At 37.9% G+C, this 24695-nt stretch overlaps 1 protein-coding gene across 4 annotated transcripts in view; it reads left to right on the forward strand.

Annotated features, from left to right (window-relative positions):
* The window catches only part of PEX5L (peroxisomal biogenesis factor 5 like), a 119693-nt gene that overhangs the window by 65615 nt on the left and 29383 nt on the right, over positions 1-24695 (forward strand). For 2 of the 4 annotated variants that reach the window (XM_075418277.1, XM_075418276.1), the window contains 2 exons: positions 8634-8738; positions 23381-23492. In XM_075418277.1, coding sequence (XP_075274392.1) covers positions 8634-8738; positions 23381-23492 — 217 coding nt within the window. Of the gene's footprint in view, positions 1-6787; positions 6854-8633; positions 8739-23380; positions 23493-24695 lie in introns of all 4 variants that reach the window. The other 2 variants (XM_075418275.1, XM_075418278.1) reach the window with 2 other exon arrangements.

Here is a 24695-nt window from a genome sequence, read left to right on the forward strand (position 1 = left end):
TTAATAACATGAACACTTAAGCCATGCCATGACTTACTCCACATTTTACTCTGGTCAACATTGTCGTTGCTGTATGAATATTAATAAATTAATGTTTTGACTCCCAGGACACCAAACCTGACAGCACAGGAACCTCTCTCTAACAGCAGCAGAGATAATGCAAAAGCAGATCCAAGCAAAACTGTCACATTCAAGGTTCCCAATATCTATAAACATTTGTGACAATGCATAAAGTTAAATGCTTGTCTCAAGCTTTGTAGCTCAAGCCATTGTCTGAGGTTAAATAAGAACAGCTATTAATTTCACTGAGGACTACCCTATCACTACACTTATAAAGTATTTTATGACAGGCTCAGAAACAGTTGTCTTGTAATCATCAATTAGCTCAGAACAATGTTCTATATTCTAAATTTCATGCGAAGACTATTCTGCATTCCTGCTCTTTGTTAAGCTTGTGATTTTTCTACATAAAAAAAAATCACCTCTCAGTTTATTTTCATTGATTTTCCTAAACATTTCTTTTTTAAAAAAGAACAAGCTATGTATATATTTTTCTAAGTGTCCTGTTTACTCAACTTACCATCACTTCTATGTTTAGTCTAGCTGTGGCATTACATCTTGAACAGCATTAGCACTAATGCAAAAGTTCTACATGTTCACAGATTACTTATATTCAGAATTGATTTCAGTGTATTAAATGGTTTACTCATCATTCTGGATTAAAATCCTCTGTGTCTGGGGGACGGTGTAAAAGAATTGGAATATAATTTCAACTTCTACCCCCAAAAATAACAAATTCTAGATTTTTAAAGATAAAACATTTAATAATTAAATAATTAGTAGATACAGTTTTAAAATCAAAAGCTGAAATCTTTACTGTCAGTTTTAAGTCAAAATTCTCAGTAATTCTTACTGATGATCAAACTTCTAGCCCTCAAATTACTCAGGAAAGGAACTACACTTACCTAAAGTGGGGCAGGCACGACAGTGCAAATGACAGGCCCACACTTCACATCTACATACATCTTTAAGTAATCCTTAAGGCATATTAAGAAGAGTATGTGGAAGAGAGTATACTTCTGTATACTGATAAAAAAATCTTATGGGTTTATCAAAAATTGTTCCATTTGTTATTTATAGTTCACTGACCAACCTGTGTCCGCTGAAACATCTGGGTTTGTGAACTAGCAGAGGCATTCAAGGAAAATTTGCTAGAGCGTGTTCCCATGTCCCCTCTGAAGACAAGCACATGGATTTTTAATAAAAATTATGTCCTGCCCAGTTTCTTATATTCTGAAACTTTGCTAATTATTAAACAGAACGTATGTGCATCAAATGTTATAAGGCACAGATTTCACTGCTTTCTCACTGATGTGAATTTTTGGCAAACTGCCAAAGTTCCAGCAGACACACACAACTCAGGCGGTATTGTTTGTTTATTAGGAAGTGGAATTTAAATTATCATTTGAAAACAACAGATAAAATGTAATGCCCAACTGTTAGTATATGTAAATAAATGTCATCGGAATTAAATTATCTTTGCTCCTGTGACAAGAAAGCAAGATCTACGTGACACATACACATCATGGCAGATCCTGTCTGCCAGACATCTGTTCCAGGAGCTCTCTGTGCTCCTGCCTTTATCCTTAGTGTCTGCTGCTGCTGCTGTAGCCCCTTCATTCAACACCAACCACATCCAGGGAAATTCCACAAAGGATAACATGTGAAGCAGTGCACAGAACTGTAAGTCAGTATTACTGTAACATCAGTAATATTATGTGTATCAAAGGAGCAAGTCAGACTTACTGTATAGCCTTTAATCTCACTATGTTTGCCGCAGACGGTTAGTCTGAGTTCTCTGAACATTTCACAAAACAAAACCATTAAAATTTGTGTAGCAGCTTTCAGAAGTGAGGAACCCCTACCACTTTAGAGAACAAAACATTATGTGCTGGGAGGAAGTGAGTGAGAAAAATACATAGTTTACACATCATGCATGCAGTAAACACACATTTAAACAAAGGACGGTATATTAGTCACCAATCTGTTTATTCTGAAAGGGATCTGAGCTCCTTGAATTTCATTTGAGCTAGTACTAGAGGAATGCCTTATTCTAATTCAGTATATGCATTACCATAGTAATGAACTATTCTGTGTTATTATGTGTATGTAAGGATTGGGGGTCACGATACCAAAGTCCTCATAATATGAACCCCAACTGAGAGAGAGAAAATACTTTAGTATTAATTCTCTGCTGAAGACTACTGAACAAATTTGAAATTGCCAGTTGCTAAATCCAATGATTTCACAATGTTCCTTGACACTGATTAAACACAGATGAAGGATATTCTACAGCTGTTCCCTGAAATTTTTGAAGTCAAATACCATTGTGCAGTCAAAAGACTCACCCCTTTGATAATGCAGCTCGAAATTATCATGAAGTCAATCAAAGAAGTGCTAAAAAAATAGTTTCTGCATACTCACAATGGCCTTATTAAAAGATGATGAGTACATAGAAAGGACTGCAAAATGTCTCATTTAAGCCTATTGCAAGCAGCTATATTATATAACTTGTTCATAAAAGGACCAGAACCTTAAACAACCTTTAAGTAGTTAGTTCGGTCCCAGACCTCACTCTTCTGATGAACCTTGCTCTAGATTCTAGGTTGGATTTACTATTTACAGTTAGGTCAACATTGCTGTTCAAACATTAGAAAGCGTTACCTTGCTCAACACATACACTCCCTATGCATATTCCAAATAAAATTTTTTACTTCAGAGAAAAAAACAACTGAGTTTCACTGCATCTTCCTCCTATTAGCCTGCAGGAATCATACTAGTTTATAGAGAGTGAGTTAAGATTTGACAAAATTGTTTATTAATTTTGAGTCCTAATATGTGTTCAGATGCACTAAGTACAATAAATTTGCATAATTCTTGAGAACAAATTGGGTCTTGCAGAGCTTTCACGGGAGATGCTTTGGAAGCAGTCAAACTTGGCTTTCAGAATGAATCTATATGAAAGTAGAAGACCACTTCTAAAGGGAGCACACCTACTGCACAGTTACTGATGATCAATAAACAGAAAACCCAACAATGCCGTTTCAATGCAAACGCTTCTCAAACTGGAATGCAATATAACCACACTATTAACATTTAAATGGACATAAGATACAACCCAGTGAAGGTAAATGTGAATGTTTGTGCCAATTCCCTTTCATCAGCTATTATCTCTTTGCCAATTTTATTGTATGCAGTAGAGTCTTCCCATATTAATATTGAAATCTGTTATTCCATCAACCTAAGAATGAAAAAAGAAAGGAATGAAAGACAAGTAGTACACTTCGAATTCAGCCAATATGGATTTAGCTGCTTTACTGTAAATTAATTCTTAAGCAAGCCTTCCTATTCCCAGTTCTTTCTCTGTAGCCAACACTATCTTTATTTCATCACAATCTTGTAAGAATGAACTGCTAAAGGTTATGAGTCAAAAGAGGTTGGACCATCACTAACAGAAAGCTTGATAAGAGGTTCCAAAGGATGCAAGTATGATACGGAAATACTAGCTCAGGTCCTGAAAACTGGTCTGCCTTGACAATACTGCTTCCAGTTCAGGACATACAGCTTGTTCATGCCTGCACACCACAGTTAACTGCCCAAAGGAATTACATTCCCATTTACCTTGGATATCTGGATATCTACCTAAATTTGTTAAGCTCATAAGAAAAAAAACTACCAAGAGCTTTGATGAAACAAAATTTTCTGTTAAAATATCCATCTTGTATTGGTTCATAAAACTGCCTCACCATATGGTTTCTCATTATTTTTAATGATATGTAAGATGCAAGATATAACACCACTAGAAAACAGTAGAAAAGCATAGATGATGAAAAGACATACGGAGAACACATGAACAGAAAAGCCTGAGAAGGGAAAAATACAAAGTAATAAACACAGATCCTATGTGAAATCAAGAGCTCAGTCGTCCTGTTGACACTAGAACACTCACGGCACAATTGCATAGCTGCATGTGCTGATTTTGAGAGGTAAAAATGTTAGTGCTGCGTAATTTTAAACAGTAAAGTCAAGTTTGTCTCTTCATGTGTATTTTTAAATTGCACAAAACACAAAGATGTGTGGTGCATAAATCCATTTTGAATAGGCTGCTTAGTTGGTACTGTAAGTCTAATACACCAGCTGCCTGGGGATCTGGACAGCAGCCAAGCATCCCAGGTTCAACACATACACTAAATCTATCTGTTCTTTCTCCTAATGTAGAAGGACTACAGCTATTATAACTTAAAGTTACCACTAATGCATCCTCCACAAAGTTTGCTTTATAAAACCCCTCCCCCACCTTTTAAAAGACCATATCAGTGTTTCAAGATATTCTGGACTGAACAGTACTTGGTGGGTTTTTTGTTGTTTTGGTTTTAAACACAATTCAATTCAATAGCCTCATGTGAAAAGTTCAGGATAGCTGGTCACTTTTTTGGAATTGTATTCATAAATATAGTAAGTTGTTATTCTGTTTCTCCTCAACAAGAAAGGAGAGATGCCACATGAAATCAATAATCGTATCACACGTGTACTAGCACTGTCCACATGTCACTTTTTTCTATCAAATTTCTTTAGAAGAGAAGCTGTGTTAAAACTTCTAGTTTACAAAAGCTTAAATTTAAACATGCCTCTGTTGAGATGATTTCCAATAGCTCGGTGAAGAGCGATGCATTGTAGTGTGTCAAGTAAAGCTGAAACAGCTTGGTAGGATCTTTGGAAAATAAACTGAACAGCACAGGTCGATATAAAGGCAGAATTTCTTTCTCTATGTATAAATACTTTAAAAAAAAAAAAATGAATGTGCTCACTCAAGCCATTTCTTTCTCTTCACTTTCTTACAAGAACAAGTGGTATAAATATTCCTGAAAGGTGAATTTGAGACTCAAGTACCTCAAATATTTGTCAAAAGCAAACTTCTAATTATGTTATGGATTTAGATAGAAACCCTTTATTGCATAGAAGATGACAAAGAATTACTGTAATTAATCATAATAGTGTAAATACTGTTGTCAAAATATTAAATATTGACAAGGCACTGGCCATTGGTTTTTCATATACAAGAACAAATTCGCAAACAACGGTAATGAAGAAAAGAATTACAGAGCTGTATTTCACCAAACATTACTGTTTCAACTATGATCATTCTAACTGACCTGCCCATCATGACTAGAAGGTGATCTATTGGTCCCGTGTGTTTAAAGAAGAAAAGCTTTATCATATGAGAGCAAGGTTACAGAGCTATATGCATCACTGATTTAAAAAAAACAAAACTATATGCTGCCCTAGAAATTTACATTAATATGTTCTTACAGTAGCTTAATTAAATACTCACTACTAAGTACAACATGTAAATAGTGTGACTTGTACAAAATTTAATTAGGAAACATAGAGAAACGTCAGCTGCAAAAAAATAGAGTATTTCCTTACAAAATCCTGCCAAATCAGCATGCTTCTTTCAAAATGTCTGTTACTATCCATTATCTGGTCCCAAAGGATAAATCTAGAGAAACCATTATTAAGTTTTGAACCCAATTCTATTATAAATATTTAGCATCATGGGAATTCTCTGAGCTCTACTCCTTACTTTGCTCTTGAGACATTGCCTGAAGGAACTGTTATAAGTGTATCAAATAAAGAAATACTGGCATGTTTCTCAGTTTTTCTTGAGCAGTATGTTCTATGAAAACAAATGATATATTTTTCCTTCATCAATTCATGTTTGTCTTGATATGTACATAGGCTGTCATGCTCTGTATCACAATTTTTCCCATCTAGATATTGCAGACAAATAAGGAATGATGAAATTAATTTACTAAATTATTAATTTGTTGTTTACATGAGAAAATAACTTACCTTGCAAATCTGTGCTATCAACAAACTGTTCATTTTAAAGACCTAGCAAGTGTAAAATTACCTGTTACAGAATAACAGGGTTTGAGCAGTAAGCTACTGTATCAGATAAATACATACAGCAAGCCAAAATGCTAAGAAACAACACCTAACATTGAAGGAGGCGAAGTAAATAGCAACTGTTTTTTTTTTAAAGAGCAATCCTTCAATATTTATTGTAATGAATGTGCTAGAGATTATCATTCCAGGTTGGCCTGGTCACAGACAAACTACTGTTATTTCTCTTCAGTTCTTCTGCCTAATCACTTCGTAGGCAAGGATTGGATAGCATTCACTACAGTGAATACAGAGACCAAAATTTTCAAGCTTACATACCTTACAGTGGACACCAAAATCCATTTTTAGTCATCAGAACAAAAAAATGGATTTTCCAATGGATTGGTCACCTGTGTATCGCTCCACCAGAATCTGAGAATTTAAGCTACTTCACTGTAGTGTCTCTCCCTTTGGTATCCAGGAAATTGCCTACTAACTTCTAGTTTCAGAATAATGTTTTTCATACCATAGACTGAGTAGCCAGAAATAAATCTACCTGACTTACATGTACTCTTTTAGGAAAGCTAAAAGAAATACCTAATTAAAAAAAAGACAGTAGTAAAGTGGTATCAAACCACTTGTTTTGACTAGTGAATATACAAAGTCTGCTCATAAAAACCAGCGCAGAGGTATTCATCAGGTTACTATTCTACATCATACTATAGCCACTTTAAACTGATGGGACAGGTTATGTATGGTATCAACCACTCCCAGGGTTTTGCAGTTATGTTTATGCAAGGTTAACAGCAGGCACTAATACGAGTATCATGACTCTTTTCAGGCAGTAGGTGAAACCTTGAAGAAAAAGTGGCTCTGTCTTCAAAAAAGTGACCTGACCTTTGCTTTGGTGGGTTTTTACTCTGCAAGAAATAAAAAACACTGCATGCTTTCCAATGCATCCTTTCTAGCTGATAAACTCTTTTGTTCTAGCACTCAGCACAAAAGGACTACATTTTATAAAGATCAAAACAGCATGTTATTAGTGCTAGCTAATGATAGCTCCACGCGTCATACTAGAAACAAGCTTCACAGACCTGGAATATGTCATATGAGTCATGAACAGAGTAAATACCTAATTGGCCAAGAACCTTTGATATGCTTACCAAATAGAAGTAATTTTCATTGAATTAAATATATTTAATATTACAATGACTTTGCAGTTCTTTGGATATCAAAGGCATCACAAATCCAGCATGCTTATCATTTATGACACTTCTGCTCTGAGAATTTCTTGCAGCATGCAAAGAACTCTCTGTAGGTTGACTGCGATGTTTTGCACAAGCAAGCTACACTAACATTGACCTGATGATTAATAAAATCTGTTCAAAAACCACTATAGAATGTAATATTTTTACCTGCAATTGATGAAATGTTTCTGAAACAACCTGTAGTTCAGTATAAGCAACAGTGTTGGGTTTTTATTGTACACAGAATACAGTGCTAGTGAAAGTAATTCTAGTGTATAATGTGGTAGTAAAGAACCCCTTCTGTTAATATCCTTTGAAGTATTTAAATATATTTAAGTCTAGTGTAAAATGTTGCTTTTATGGAGCCAGATCCTTCAGTCTTTGCACAGCTAAAATTTCCACGGAAATCAAAGGGAGCTTTATAAGTATAAAAGTAAGGACATGCTCAGGGTCACTAACATCATACAGCTCTGCTGCTATGCTTTATGTGTATGCTCAGACTTTCTCTGTCACTTGCAAGAGTATGAGGGGTCAAAATACAGTAATCCATGTGAAATCAAGATGATAAATACTCTTTTTAAATGGGGAGTATGGCTTCAAAGAAAGTATGGCACATAATGTTAGTGCATTACTTTCTTTGGCTAAAATGCTAAAATTAAATATTGTTAAAACATTTTAACTTTGTCTTGAATATTTACAATATCCTGAGGGGATTTTAAGAAAAGTGAATTTAAAAAAAAATCCTTACAGTAAGTTCAACAACAGTGACCTTTTCTGGGAGGACTGTAGCGGTGCCTATGATGGCAGAATTTGGCTCCATAAATTCTGTTAGCAAAACCAGACTGTTCATATGATGCAAATTGCTTTTTAAAATGTTACCAGAGCTCTAAACACTGCGGGCCCAGCTGTACAGGTTATACTTTCAAATTTCAGGGAGAGTTTGCCTCAGTGAACTACAAAGATCTAAGGATCTGTGCTTTATTTGCAAAATCAGCTTGCTGTTATTTTTAAGAAAAAACCAGGCATTTCGGAGATAAGCTTTTGGATAGCTAAAATTAAATTATGGGGCTGATCCTGCAGACCTTAGCCCTGTGGAGATCCTATCCCGCAAAAGGTCCAAAGCCTTCTATTCGCATGGGCGTATTTCCAACCAGCCTTGCTCCAGCAAGGCAGTGCCGCATTCCTACTGACTTCAATGGGGCAACTCTAACAGGTCGCGAGGCTACAGCTAGACCCCAACCGCGTTGTTAACTAACGGGTTCGCAGACAATATATTATCATTTTTAAACAGCGTTTGTGTATTCTACTTTCAACCAAGCTTTGCTTCCAGCCGTAAACGCCAGCAGATTAAAGACTGGATGGTTCTGGGGTGTGCTTGTGGGAAGCGGTTGTTGCCAGGCCCGCTGCTGACTCGCGCCATTGTTGATTTCACTGTTGTAGGGGAAAGGCTCTAGGGCGGCAGATAAGGCTGTTGCCATGGTGATGAAGGAGATTCCGAGGGAGGAGTCTGCAGAAGAAAAGCCCCTCCTTACTATGACATCACAGGTGGGCGGAGCGCGGGGCTCTGCGGAGGCTGCGGGAGATGTGAAAGCCCCAGGCGAATGGCGGCACGCGCGGCCCAAGGGGAGCCTCATGCGCATCGGCTTCCCTGCGGCGCCGGTTCGGCTTTGGCCGTGCTGCCGGAGGATCGCACGCCAGCGCCAGCACGTTTCCCCGCTGACACGGGGAAGATGAGCGTGGGGTGAATAACGGAATCGCTTGGTGTGTTAGATGTTTTGGCATGAAAATTTGAACAAAAATGCATTTTTCCCCCAAATAAAAGGATCTGTAGAAAGTACACTGTATGCCAGTCACCAGAAAGTTATTTAAACCAATATAAAGTTTCAATTGTAATTCATGCCATCAATATTCATGCCACAAATATTCATTTACAGTGCACATATAAAATATTTATATTCAACGTGTATATAAGAAACAACCACTTCACAGCAGCGTCATTTTCCATACCTCAGATCCCATCCCTAAGCTCTCACTAGGATTCTACTCCTGGCCCAAGTCAGAGTATGTTATTTTGCACACCTCATTGCTTTCATTTCTACAACTTCTGTCAAAGGAAGGACGTAACATCATCTATCACACTAAACCTTACACCTTGGAGTAGCCATCAAGCCTTAGGTGGTTTCCTTAGTTTCTCGAAGACAGTGACTGAACTCCACCGTAAAACACAGCGCTTCCAACTCACTGCAAGAGCAGATTTTATTCCCTCCTGTCACTCACAGACATGAATTTGTTCCCCAAGCAAGTGCATTTATTTTCTTGTTATTATTTAGTGCACACAAGTTGTTCCTACTCATCAGGAGGTTTAATGGAAGTAATCTCAGCATATAGTCGTTCTCATGTGAGAGCCTTCAACAAAATCCACAATCCTGTTTTATTTCTTTCATGTTTCAGGATAACAGCTACTGTACTTTTTGAGTCTTTAAGACGCACACAAGCCCAGCACAGACTTCTCTTACAGAGCATCACAGATGCGCTGCACTAACACACATGCATTATAGAAATATCACCAGCTACTTTGGAAACCAGGTCTGGCGACCCCCTCCTCCTCAGCCCCTGTTAAACACCCTAGTTTGCTTGTGGTGAATGTCTAATATCTATGAAGTAATTGCACAACGGAAAAGGATGCTCCCTTTAAGGCATCATTTCTAATTTTCTACACAGTGATCAACAAACAATTAGAAACCAATGTAAAATGCTGCCCCCTCTACCTACCCTCCCCCCCAAAAAAGTGCAAAACTGCCATTGGCTTCAACAGGGGCAGGAGCTCAGCCTGGGTTCATTCAATGTTTAATGCACCAGTTGTAGTGGTTGTCTGTCAGTCTACTCAGCAATAGTCTATGATAAATTTATGAGTAAAACGCTTGTGTCTGTTAGTCAGTGTAATTTCTTCCACTAAACACAAATACCTACTTCCCTGCTATGCACCAAAGGGGTGCAGAAGCCAAAAGGAAGCAGAATCAAGTGAAAAAGTGAGTATTTTCCATAGCCATCACTGCATCATGTATGTGTGATGTGCCGTCCTATGACCATATTGCATACATCATTTGCATCCTAATTGTGTGGCTGTAATGCTGTTTTGAGATGCTGTCTCCTTAGTGTGCCTGTGTAAACCTCTCGTTCAGATCATTCATTCAGAATAATGCACTGCTGTATTGCGATATACATTCAGTCATTGCCATCAAAGTGTTTGCTCTTTACGTGGTGAAACAGATGGGTGTGGTTGCTCCTCACAGGGCGACACACGCAAATTCCACATTGGCTGGAAACTTCCCAAGCCAGATTAAAATGGGTGATGAGAATAAGGCCTGGTCCTTCCTAAGTTATCATCACCATCGAACCCCGTACAGGCATGCACATATCTTAGGAAGTAATCACTTACATTGGGTGTCTGTTGCTCCGTCCCTACAGCTAAGAAAGAAACCTACAAGTAAAATGCAAGGACCAAGCCCAGAGAGGGGGGTACTGGCTTTTGCAAAAGTAAAATTAGAAAAAAGTGAAATCTCCCATTTCTAAAATCCTTGATGAATGGAGGATTAATCATGTCTGACTGTGGAAGCAGACTCCACAGGAAGCATAAGTGGAACGTGATACACAAAGAAGAGACTCTAAATCCTTGTTTTGAGATAAATAGTTAGTGGTAATGTATGGAGGCCCCTGAAGTTATATTTTAAGAGATGCCTCTGTGCTCTCTTCCTCTGGAAAACGTGAAAAAAATATGCAACATAGAGCAAGTCAGATAAATATTCATGTTTTATTGTTATGCTCCTAGCAAAGCCCTACTTGTAAAATATGACGCTTATTTGTTGGCATAAATACTATGAATTCAATTTTAATGCAGTTTCCAATTCACAGATTATTTTATATCATCGAGTATTATTTTGTATCATCAGATCTGGAGGCAAATCTTCAAATAACGTGAACCAGAACAAGTCCTGCAGACTCATGTGGGGCTATGCCAATACATGGCAACTGGGAATCTTCACCATCATTCCAGCAGTAATGAGTATACCACAATAAGAAGAGGGGTGTTCTTGCTAACTGAGTAGGCCTTTCAATAACTATTTTTTGTCATTCTATCTCAATTATTGTCACTTAAAGTCACTTTATTGTGTGAGAAAGCATTCAGTACTTGCCAAATTTAATACTTCAAGCATCAACAGAGTAAGCTTTCAGTACTAATGGAATTTTGTAGAACATAACTCTATACTATGTTGCTGTCTTCCTTCATCTTTTTAAAGATAATTTGGAAGAAACTGGAACAAATGAAAAAAAGGTATTTTAACATGAATAAAACCTAGAAAAAGTGAAAGAAATTTTGCTGATGGTTCAAAAACTAAGTGGGATTTAATCTATGAGCAAATATACTGCTAATTGAACAAGATAAATGAGAAAAATCGTGCATACAAGTTTGATTTGAATTCAAAAATAAAATTTTTGTTTAACCTCTTCACAGCTTCTTTGCATTTGACAGGAGGAAAAAAGCTCATTTCAGAATTACTTTCTAATGAGAAATTTAAACCTAAGTATCCCCTGGAGTCAAAGTTTAATTGTACAGTCAGCTATGAAATTCCCAATTTACTACAGGTCAGTGAACTTCAAAAGGATCTCATTCAATAAAGTCCTTCGATCCACACTTATACTTTAAAATATGATTAACTGCTTCACTGAGCAATAAATAAACTGCATGCTTAAATGCCTTGCCAATCTGATTTTAAACTAACAAATCTCACAGTGTCACAAGAGTTATTTGTCCCAGATTCATCACACCTAATTTAGATTCGTCATTAGAGTACATAAATTGGAAAGCTGGTGATGGTAGGATCCCTATAAAGATCATAGAGAGAAATAAGACGTGCTGGAGGCGATTCACGTCCTAGATGATCCTCTGGTAAATATACTCTGGTATTATAAGGAACAGAAATGGCAGTCCATGAAAAACTCACCAACAGGAAAAAGAAACGCAAAGTATACACTGAAAGGTATCCCCACTGCTGTCTGTAACTGAAAAACATGGGAGCTGGCTACTTAGAATTTACATAAACTACACAGGCATTACTCATAGTACAATTTTCATATTGACTGCTTATAATTTAAAAAGTTAACCTACGGAAAACCTAGTTTTAGAATTTGAATTGAAGAAATTTTAGAAGTTGAAATTACAGTATAAGAAACATGCTGAAATTCATCCTATCCCGTGAAAAATGCAGGCTACAACACACAAGTTTTCAAAAAAAGAAAAGAGGTATGTTTCATGACTACACCCCAATTAACTCCACTAGATGCTTAAGATTTTTTTATAGTGTCTCTATGAGGTATTAGTATTCATAGTAGAAACATTTTTGTCTTTTTTTTTTTTTAAAGTGAACTTCATTTGCATGCTATTTGTTGATTCAACATATTCATATTTGCTCAAGAGCTTATAATACTCATTTCCATTGCCTAAATTATGTTGAGGGTTTTTTTTCCCCCTTTCTTTCTTGGTTGGTTAAGCTTTTTGCCTTGTTCTGGGGTTTTTTGGTTTGTTTGGAGGGTTTGTTTTTTATTTTTTTTTAACTCTGATAGGAGATCTTTCAAATGCTTCCTTTCAATTTTATAAAGGAAGCAGAGTAAAGACAGCTAATACTCAGCTCCCAGTGTTGTTAGATTTTCTGATGTGTGCATCAAGGACTCCCTACATAAATTTGATTGCACAATCACAGTTTTCCACATAAAAGTTAGCAGTCCCTTTTGAATAAATCATGTTCATTCTAAGTTTCTTAGAGTTAGACTTGCATTGACTTACAGCCCACTCCCTAAATGTTTACTAAATAACATTATAACAGAATGGCAGAAAGTTAAAGTGAATGTGATTAGCTTCTATTCTCTTTTATAGCAATCAAAACCAGAAATAACTCAATTTTAACTCATTGATATACATGAACATAAAAAAGCAAAAATCATGCCAGTTTTAGATAACGACAATAATTAAGTTTGGCCTACAATAATTCCAATCTGCCCTCTGAGAAAAGAGGCAATTTCCTCAGTGATCTTCGGAGGACTACACCTGAGATCATAATTCTGTATTCTTTATAAAGGATTCATGATAAATTCATTAGCAATATTTTCCACATATCTCAAATCTGTCTTTTTTGATTTATTACAAGAGTTTTGAGTAGTTTAGCAGGTAACAGTTCTTAAGTCCTATTGACAACTGTTTTTCATCTCTTTTAAAATGAGGTAAATACAGGAAGAGTAAAAAAGTAAACACAAAATGCATGCTTAGCAGTACAAATATTAATTGATTCTTTACCTTTAAGTTAAATATTGCTCAACACTAGAATTGCTTTCAGGGCAGTATGCATAATTTCAGTAGAAATATTCTCATGAGCATAATAAAATTGCCTTGACAATATGCTTAAAAGTCATAAATTGGCTGCTTGCCTGAAGTTATAGATTTCTCTGTCACATAAATTAAATACATTTTTACATGAAATAACAGTTTTAATTTGAAATTACCATGGGAATTTATGGTGTAATTTTTTTGTAAAATAAAAAGTTAACTATACTTCTTCAAACATTTTAAAACACCGTACCATTCCAAAAGCACAGAAAAATTCGGACAAACATTTTTTGTAATTAATATATTATAGCAGTTTAACCTTGGCTTTTATAGGAATTATTAATAGGAACTAATTTTCAGAAATTTGTTGGTTCTTCATTCATGAATATTCTAAGTAAAAATATACTATCCTGTTAAAGAGTTGCAAGCCACGTACTACAGCTGTTCCATATTCAATGAACTCAGTGTTTGTACAGTGAAACTGTTCTACTGAATTGCAAGTCCAAAAAAAATTCACAGCTTTCGAGATTCAAGCTCTTCAATCCGCAAAAAACATTTCAAAGTAACCACACACCATGACAGAACCCTACAGAGAAAGGCTGTATAATTTCACAAGAAATTATGACTTGGTTCCTATGACTGCCTACAGTAATACATCCAAAACCACAGCCTTATTCTAGATACACTACTGAACTTCGTTTTAAAAGAAAAATCCACAGAAAGGACAAGACAAATCTGTGTGAATTCAAAGTATTTACAACCTATATGCATACCTATATGTACAGTAAAAGATAAGATTTGTTGCATGGGAAATGAACAAAGGGCATTTTCAATACAGTGGAATATCATCAGGAATGGCACAAGCTTCACAAAAATTAAGTTCTGTGAGAAGCCTGATGTAGTTGATATCGTTAATTCTCTCATCTTCATCTTTACAGTCTTCATGCTGCTATAGCATTAAGATTTGGTCTTTAAAAAAGCAGCGATTGTGCATCTTTAATCTAAACTGACGTTTGATTATGTACCATACTCAGAATAGTGCATGAGGCTGTACATAATCCACTACTGCTGAAACTCTTGAATTTGTCTACGGATCAGCAATAGTTCACAAAGGATTTGTACATCCAGCTCATTTCTATATGCTGTCAGTCATCTTTACTTTCCGCTAATGAAAAACATTATTTTTTAATATTTTGTAAGCAATCATCTTAGTTTCCTCCAGAGATGCTGCAAGACTACAAATGTAATACCTGCAACGTGAGTGAAACAACTCCTCTAGTTTCTGTCCTCAGCACCTTATTTAAAAGCATTTGAGAACTGTGGTTCTCAGAGTCAGAATTCCTCTTCAGCTGGAGTTGCCACACAAAAAGTAATTTCAATGAACGTACAGAAGCCAGAATCTAGCACCACGAGTTATCATTTGTTCCCTTTAGATACTGTCATGAGACGTGTGCCTCTTCCCATGGTATAGGATTCTTCAGGTCTTTCTCAACAGTAACTCTGGATTCTGTAGCCTTCCTGTTCAACAAAACTATTCCAACCTGCATTTACTCAGTTTACCTGTCAAATTTGTTAATTCCTCTGTTAACTAGCAGCCCATTTTAGAAGTACAGACTAAGCACTTCCATAAAGCAACATGACAGAAATAATTTCTTTAAAGGAACATTCTATAAGTTCTTAGTGACTTTATTACTGTTATGGGGAAGGGGAGAGGTTAAAACACAAGTTGCAGGGTAATACCACAAAGACATCGCATAGCCAAGTGAGGGAAAGTAAATAAATAAAATCTTCTAACACCCAGGAAGAGGACGCACTCCATTTTAGTAAACAGCTTCCTTTACTTAAAAAGTGCATAGAGCATGCAGTTATGAATATGACAGGTTTACAGTAAACCTCATTTTTATAGGAGTAGTAAAGGCTAAATTGTCAGTCACAGTGTAAATATGAGAAGAGTAACTTTCCTCCCTTTCCCCCATGCTCTGATCCAGCAAGAGAGTTAAGCCCATGCTTAACCTTGAGTTTTGCAGGACATGCTTAAGTGCTTTGCTGGAGCAAGGCCAAAATGCAGGAGCCAGATACAATTCCCATGTTTAGTCTCCTCTAGCCAGACCAAGCAGCACACAGGGAAGGAGATGGTGAGCTCTGAGGTATTTAATTTTACCTTGCAGCAATACACCATAACTCATACAGGTCAGCACCCGCAAAAACAGATAGGATGCTACTGTGACACAGTGATCACAGCAAGACTTATCACCACGCAATGCAATTGCTGTTTATTAAGACAAAACATAAGCATGCTATTATTTAACGATTTAGACCTCAAGCATAGGTTTTAAACAAACACAGCTGGGATATGAATTTAAATATCCCATATGGTGCCTGTAGCAATCCTCCCCCAGCTCCTCTGGCTTCACACAAGCCCTCTGTCAGTTGTTTGCATTAAGCCCCAGGGGATCCCTTGGCTTGTGTGATTTCAGGTAAGATGTTATCACCCCTGATTCACAGGCCAGTCCACACACTTCTTACTACATAGCAACAGAGCACCCGTTATCAGCTGCTGAGCAAGACTAGTCTTCAGAGAGGCAGCAACACCAAACAGCTCTTTGCAGGAGGGTGAAATGAGTTTGTCTCAGTTTTAGCGCTTCCTGCAATTCTCGTTAGGGGGAGGTCAGTTATGCTGCAATGCCCTGTGAATTGACTCTCTGTTCTTGTGAAAACCAAATATTTGGCTGGCATGTCAGTTTTGTTGGGACATAAATTCACACTAGAGCAACAGAGAAAAAATTAGTAGGACCCTGGCACAAGTATGATGCAATAAGTCAAGTAGCGATCACACTTACTATACAATAGTAAATAAAGTGAGGTGGTAATTCTGATTGTGAAGTATTTATGAACATGCTAGAAAAGTGGGTGAAGAAAACCATAATTCATGCAACTTGAACTTTAGCATGAGACTAGTGATTTTGTCAGGAGTTCCCTTTCCAAACCTCCCTGAGCAAGCAGAAAAGGAGGTCTTCCAGTTCTTACCCAGCCATACAATGCTCTGCAGACACAACTGTCAGGCCAGTACTTCCAGTTGCGCTCTAGAGAACAATAACCTCAATTTCTAGTTGTGGTTCACATTATCAATTTTTAGAAATAGCTAGTTAGTGGGAAGGAATTCACTTGTTTCCTCTTACCCTAGTGAATGCCACTGAAATGTCACAATGTGCCAGACAGGTGCAGAGAACCTATCTATCAAGAAACCATTGCTGTGCATTATACAAATTAATTAGTGATTGCAGTTAATGCCTTAGTAGATGCCTCTGGTTAAGTAAAAAAAATTGTATAACACTTACAAACTGCTCTGATTAATCTAACTTCTTCACCTGTTGTCCAGTGTCACCCACACAGCAGACAAGTTGCTCAGAGTAAAGCTCAAATTACAAATTCTCCAACAGAAAGTCTAAGTTAAAAGGTTCCTGCTTTCTCCCAAGCTCATCACCACACCCTGAGCTTTCTAGGTCAGATCATTTCACTGATGCAGTCAGCAGCCCAGCCACCCTCTCACCAGCACACTGAGTGGGCAGCACAGCAAAAGGTGTAAGTGCCAGGAGCAGCTTTACTGCTGAACCGTACAGGGGATTACCCATCAGTAGTTTGAGGCTTCCTAAATTAGTGCCTTGAGTAATTCAGTCAGCCTCAGATGACCAAATGGGTAGAATCCAATCCAACTAACGTGGATAGCTAATTACATCTAAATTTTAGATGCCTCTTGAACCAGTCCTTCTAAAATAAATTCCATATATAGCCAGTGGGAAAGCTAGGTGCCTTTGAGAGCCTCCTAAGGGACAGCCTAAATTAGGCAGGCAGGATCTCCCTCTGGAGTTGCTTTTCTAGGCATTTATGTCTCCCTATTGAACATGGAGGGAATTTAGGCACGTAATTTAAGAGAACTAGTTCACTATGTGCTCAGAACATAGGTGCTAATTAGCTGCCTATGCCTGACTAGAACCCCCCAATTTAGATTCCAAATAATTTATCTTAAAGACTAGCCTTATGTTATGTCCTACTAACATTTGAAAGAAGAAACAAAACAGCAGGCATTGTGCACTACAAACAGATCAAGATCAGGAACACGGTAAGAGAGCGTATAAAATGGCATGTCAGGACCATACCTTACTGCCGGCCTCGGTGCCCTCCAGCACTCCGATGGAGTACGCCCAGTGCTCTGGGAAGGGAAGGCAGACAAAGCACTTGTAGCCATGAGCAGGGCAGGTTGTGCAGGTGAATGTTATCCACTGCAGATGTGACACCGGGTAAGAAGCTGGTCCTCTCAGCTGCTCCCCCAAGCACAGCTGTGCTCTAGCTCCCACTGCCTTGAGGCCAAACTAAGCTGCTCTGTGGAAACTTTTCACAACAGAGCTCTGGCAACCGCCTGCTCTTTTTTTTTTTTCTTTTTTGCTTTTAAATCAGGATACTCCCTAAGTAATTCATAACTATTTATTACAACATAAGATACAGACTGGGAACAAAGCAAAACCAAAGCCGCAGCGGTCACTGTATACATACACTGCGGTCACATTGCCTCTGGCATAGTAAAACACACCACCATCAACACCAGCATTGCAAGAAGCACCTGCATTAAAACCATAAGCTAAAGGCCCCAGAGATGAACAGAAAACAAGTTCTGATGGGACAGCAGAGCTGCCATCATGGCACTCACACAGGCTCCCCAAGGCAGTGCCAGGCCTGAGGAGAAGCCCTGGCACCGAGGCACCAGGGAGGAGTTTTACCAGGTAGGAAGGTTCTGTGGGGGCCAGGAGAGAAAATTAGGCCTGGGAGGATTTAGGGGTGACCAAAGGGCAGAGGAAAAGATGCTGGGCAGGTGACTGAGGGAAGCTGATACCAGGCTGGGTGCTGGCTAGAAGGAAGAAATCCCTCTCATGGCCACTGCTCCCTCTCAGGGCCCAGCACTGCGCCTCTTCCACAGCAGCATCTCCCCTCCCACCCCAGCACGCCCAGGCCCGCCTAGGGTTTGATATTTTCAACCCCAAACCAGCACCATTCATCGAGCTCCCACCTACCCTTCAGGCCTGAGGAGCACCCAGAGAGGGAACCGCCATGAGCTGCCACTACCTCCTCCTCTCAGAGCAGCTCTAAGGGCAGCACGGAGATGGCTAGCCAAACCCAAGCTCTGAGGAAAGGAAAATTCAGCAGAAAAGGCAGCTGCAGGTAATAAACTACATCAGCTGAATAAATGCAGACAGCTGGCAATGGGGTGGGTGACAGGGCACAGAAAATAGCGACCAGGGGATTCTCCTCAGTGCTCTGGGCTGCAGGACTGCCCAGCCTGTGCTGAGGGGAAACATGGCAGAAGTGGCCTCCCGCCTGGCCCAGCATCTGTGCCTTGGCTCAGACCTCTGCTGGGTTATTCTTCCTCTGAGCAGATTAAAGCAGTGGCGCTGATATCAGCCATCAGACAACACTTTTAACTCTCCGAGTATCTCTCCCAAAGCATCAAAAACCCCCACATATTGCTTTTTTTGAAAAAAATATCCAACAGCAGTCCTGGGATGAGCAAAAGCAGCTTCTGTTGTGCTGTCCAACAGCAGAAGTCAGTCACAGAAAATTTGTTTGAATTTAGGAGTATTTTATACTATGGATGAGTCTTTTCAGACGTATTAGTAGTAGGGAGTATCACCCTCCACAGATTTTAGATAACCTTCAGTTAAAGCAGTGTGGGAGCTTTTTCTTTAGTCAAAATGAACTTTATAAAGCAAAATTAAGTTGTGAGAGGCATTATGAGAATTTATGGCACTCCCTGGCTAAATTAGTACTCAGAAACCAACAGTTTCCCAGGCTGCCTCTGTACTGCCTGGCGTGAGTACAGATATTGCACCAATAAATACTGCGCGGTGGTGCAGCACCAGCTGCCTGGCTCCTGCTCCTGGCGCCGGGCGGTGTGGGGTGGCTTGCTTAATTTCACTTTGCTTCTCTTGTCTGCAATGTAGAGATAATACTTCTCAGCTCTGCGGTGGTGCCAGGCTTGATTCATGAATGTTTCAAAGCATTCTGTGATATTCACCCTGAAAGGTGCTTGAAAACCATAAATTATTACTTTAATATAGATAATAGTTTTCATCTCATGAATGTTTTATAGCACTACTCCAAATTCATGCCTGATATAACTCTAATAACTTGAGCAGAGTTAAACTAGGGATAAATTTGGTACAATATGTGAGGCAGCAAAATGAAATTCAAAGTGTGAGACCAAGGGCTTACCAAGTGGCATTGCATACACAGTAACGGCAGAAACCTATCCCACTGCCCACCTACCTGCAGCAAAAATATCCGATCGTGGCACTTTTTAACTTGTTAAGGTTTGATGCCTCATGAAATGTCTGCTTCACATCAAAAACTTATTTTTCCAGTATGTTCTATTGCTATACCTATGTAGTTTGTATTTATTGAGAATTAGTAGAATTTATCATGTATCTGCTCTCTGTTTGACCCAGAAATTACTGTTGAAAGCAGATAATTTTTCATAGTAACAATCCTTTTAATAAGACACTCGTACAGGTTCCAGTCCTTAGTCATGGGAGCATAGGACACAGGACAGGGAAGGATCCTCTGTGCCACAACCTAATTCTTCAAAGCAACACCATCATAAACAGCCATGTAGAAAGCTTGTCAAAATCCATTTTAAATAGGTAGGCTTTTGTCCCCCTACCCTAAAAAAAATACTGTTCATACACTTCACTGCTGTGATAGTTAGAAAGATTCTTTAATTCCCAGGCCAGATCTATTCATGGCCGGTTTAGATCTCCCTGTTGTCATGCCAGCTTTTCTCTATAGCTGAAATAACTTTCCTTCTCCAATGTCATCTAACCACTCTCCCTTTACGTATGCATGAAGAATAATCATATTCTTACTCAATCTTCATTTTGTTAACCTAAGCAAGTCAAACTCTTTTAGTCTCCCTGTATAACGTGTTCTTTATTCCTTTGATCACTTGGGTGGCCCATCTCTGATGAATTTAGTGTATATGTTCACACAGTAAGAGAGTCAGAGAAGAGGAACCTAATTGTTTTCTAATTAAACAAAAATGCTGCAAATGCAGCAGAAAGAAGACACAAGAGTAGAAATTAAATCTTGGTGTTTGCTGGCAGAATTGATGAAGTGGATATTACCTCCAATCTACTTTCAGTTTGATGGTAGAATTTTACCAAGGGACTTTGAACAATACACTGCTGGTATCATAATATTGAAGGTCTGTTGTGGAGCAGGTCTTCTTTACATAAACAACATAATAAAGAATTTTCTAGGGACGTGATAACCAGCTTTGAAAATAAAAAATATTTGCCAGACATCTGCTACTTCATACTTCAGTCGACCCTTGGATAAATTCAGATCTTTGTTGAGTCCAGTTTTCTTCTTTCCTTCTCCTCTACAACTGTGATCCTTAGCATTATTGCTGGTCTTCCCAGAGTTTATCCTCTTACGCCCACAACAGGTTTGGGCAATAAATTGCCTTTCCAGTTGGTCTTCAGATTTTCTATTCTTCACTGTCTCCAGTGGGTGACCTTGGCTGTCTTGATTCTCATTCTTCATTCCCTTCTTCTCCCATTCTTTCCTACTGAAGAAAATTTCCACGGAATGTGATAATGTACCCTGTTGATACACTGTTATAGATACAGAAACAGAATATTTCCTATGAAGCTTTGACATTTACAGTGATTCCTATAGAACCTCTTCTTTCTTCCCTTCCTGTTCCCCTCCAAACGGTGTAGGACTTTTCAATATACTGTTAGCATATTACAGAATAGATCATTGAAGATCCAGCTGATCCAGAGGCTTTGACAGTCTTTCTGCTGAATGCTGTGTTCACCTGAATATACAACTTGTTGCAAAAGTGCAGCGGCTGTTATTCATGCTAGTTTCTAGAATGGGATGTGTAAATGCAAAAAGAAAAATGTATTCAATCAATTTTTGCTGGTATCTGGATTTGATCATATGGAAACTATTAAAATATTAAAAGTACTTTGGACAAGAATTAACTAGGCATCCACATTCATTTTTTCATCAATAGAAATGATTAAGGACTGTCAACAAATCATAAACAGAAAAATAAGGTCCCCTTAAGTCTCAAATATCAGTATTACATTAAAGTATAGACCTGGACATAATGTGGGTAATGTAGAGCCACCTTTAATGGAAATCAAAGGTGTGCAGCTGGTATAAATGCAATTTCCAATCAAGTGATTAGATTTACCAAATTAAGCAAGTACCTTCTGTGCATTGAATGAGATAGCAACCTGGACAATCAATTCAGAGAGTTAAAAAAACATGTAAATCACCTGTAAGGTGCATCTGCAGTCTGGGTTTAGCATATGCAGAATTAGAGTTCGAGACAGTATCACTGCCAGATTTCTAAACCAAGTGCCCACATTTGCACGTTCTACTACACACAGTTGGGCAGGCAATCACTCATCTGTCTTCCATATTACTTATGTAAATTGGTATTTCAGTGCAAAACTGCACGGTCCTGGGCAAATGAATAAGTGCACATATTACACAGTCAGTCAGTATTAGGTACCGGCTTAAATGGTTGATCCATCAGAATAATGGACTTTTTATTTCAATAGCTCCAGTATTTTCTTGCAACTTTGTGATAGAGAAATCAAGTACCGAACAACAGTGAATCTAAGCTGGTTTGCTGTAATAACTTTAGAGGCAATCCTGCTACACGGGTAGGTAAATGCTGGTAATTAACAAATCTAAAATGAGGATGAGTAAATACCTTTTTTGCCAGTGTTAGTCCATATGAGCATCCTAAATTTAAAAGTTCAAATGTATCTGACAGAAAATTTTGAAAATTCAGCAATGGAAAAAGAGTAAGAACAGAATGGAGAGAAGGAGAGCAGAGAGGATAAAAGTAAAGCTGAAATAGCTCCAGACAAAAGCAACAGACAGAGGGGAAACGTGTTTTCACATTATTGAAGATAAACTAAATGCAGGCCACACCACCAGATATCCATCCAGCTCAGTTTAGGTCTTGAGCCTCCAATCAGGGAGAGATTGCAGAGAGGAGACTTTTATTTCTGAGAGCGTTTTACAGTTTTGTCTTTTTAATCCCTAATACATGAAATAGCCTGTAATACAGAGATTTCTTTTAGGTAGCAGAGACACAATGCATTCATGCAATTACAATAAAAAGGGAAAACTGCTCATAAATAAAAACTGTATTACGAGTCTTCACGCGCTCAAAACTCACACAGGAAGTTCATACATTCATCAGGCTCCATCCACTGTCATTCATTTGTCTTTGTATTGCTGAGTAGTGTTTTCTGTCTCAGCAGGTTATTGTTTAATGGGCTAATGCATATTTGCTTGATGAAACGGTATTGTGGAAGTTCTGTGGGGAGGCATGTTACTTGTGAAAAAAAAAAAGACTACTTCTAAACACTAAAAAAGCCCTGCTTAGTCTCCTGGTGATAGAGAAGGCCAGCTTCACCCATTGATTTGAAGGGAGTTACATCAAGCCTTGTATACTTTAGCCCTATAACCAATAGTATGCAATAATTGCTATGGAAAAATTACCTTGCTGCTTCATTTTTGTGCAATTTGTAAAACTGGAATATAATTTAGCCCCAAAAGAATGACCAGTTCTTTTTTATTTTAAGCCCAGAGCTATTCGTACATCTAATTGCAATATCTTTCTCTCTTACAATCAAAAATAAAGTGCATGATATTGTGAGAATATGTTTTATTTCTGTAACTTCTGCATCCCAACAACACTCTGTGACCCTGGGTTTTTTGTTGCTAGCTAGTGAATGAGCAACAAGAAAGCAGACCCCTCCTGAGCCCCTCCATTGATGACTTTCTCTGCGAAACTAAACCTGAAGCTGTTGCAAGGCCTGTAACATCAAATACTGCAGGTAAACAAAATTCTTTGCTATCCCTCACTAAAGAGAAACAATTTTAGTTTTATCTTAATTATGGTATATTTTTGTCAAGTATATTACTATCTTGATTTCTTGATTTGTTAGTATTTGTACAAAATTACAGGCTGGTATTAAATTATAATTGCCTGATCTATTAGTAGAAAAAACTTTGTTCATTACATTCGAGGGCAGGTCTGATGTGATCAAAATCACGTGTATTCTGGCAGATCTCTGGGGCTGAATTAAAGGGAACTTGTTGAAGTTCAACTGGGAGCACACATCAGTTTGACCAACTCTCAATTTTTGTTTTTGCAAAATTTTAACCTATGTGAAAGCCACATTTAGCTTGGTTTTAACCAAACCCATTTCTTAGCCTACAAAGATTTTCTTTAAAAAAATCTTGGATGGGATGCCAGAGAAAAGAGATATCAAAACAGATTATCCAGGCTGAGTTTGCACACTTTATTAGTGAAAGGATCTAGCATTTCTTAGCTCCTTTGTGTTGCGATGAGATAGTAGAGCAGACAATAAAAAGAAAGAGTGAATCCTGAAAGCCTTCTGAATCCTACTGAATTGTATTTGAAGTATATTGTCCTTTGGAAGTTTTTTTAGAAATTGGCCTCCTCCTGTTCGATATTTATGCAAAGGTAATCAAAGTGGTTGAGCAGATCAACGGAGATACAATAAAATCAGCCTAGCACTACTATGGTCTATTGCTATCTCATAATATGACTTGGCTTGTTAGAAGCCATTTAATTACAATCTATATACATGCAAATTATTAAATGAATAATTGACAGCTGGGTGATTATCTTCACATCTAATTAATATGGGTCTAAAGCAATATGCAAGTTCTAATAACAAAAACTGGAACACTGCATTAAATAACAGTTGTAAATAATATTTTTTCCTTTTATACATAGCTAAAGATATTACAGGGGTGACTAGAAATATTTCAGGTTGTTTAAGAGTGGTGTTTATTGTAAAAAAGTAAGTATCTGTAGATCCTATATCTGCCTTGAATATCTATCAGGTTTGGGGGGCTTAGATTTATTTTATAACAAAATAAAAAATTCTTATTCTGTGAAGACTGGTGAAATTCAGTGATTTATCAGGAACACAGATAAAGCACTGCAAGAGATAATACAAACTGATCTGTCAGAAACACCCACCCTATAAAATGATGATAAAGAGGGG

The sequence above is a fragment of the Opisthocomus hoazin genome, chromosome 4, assembly GCF_030867145.1.
Source record: "Opisthocomus hoazin isolate bOpiHoa1 chromosome 4, bOpiHoa1.hap1, whole genome shotgun sequence".
Taxonomy (NCBI): Eukaryota; Metazoa; Chordata; class Aves; order Opisthocomiformes; family Opisthocomidae; genus Opisthocomus; species Opisthocomus hoazin.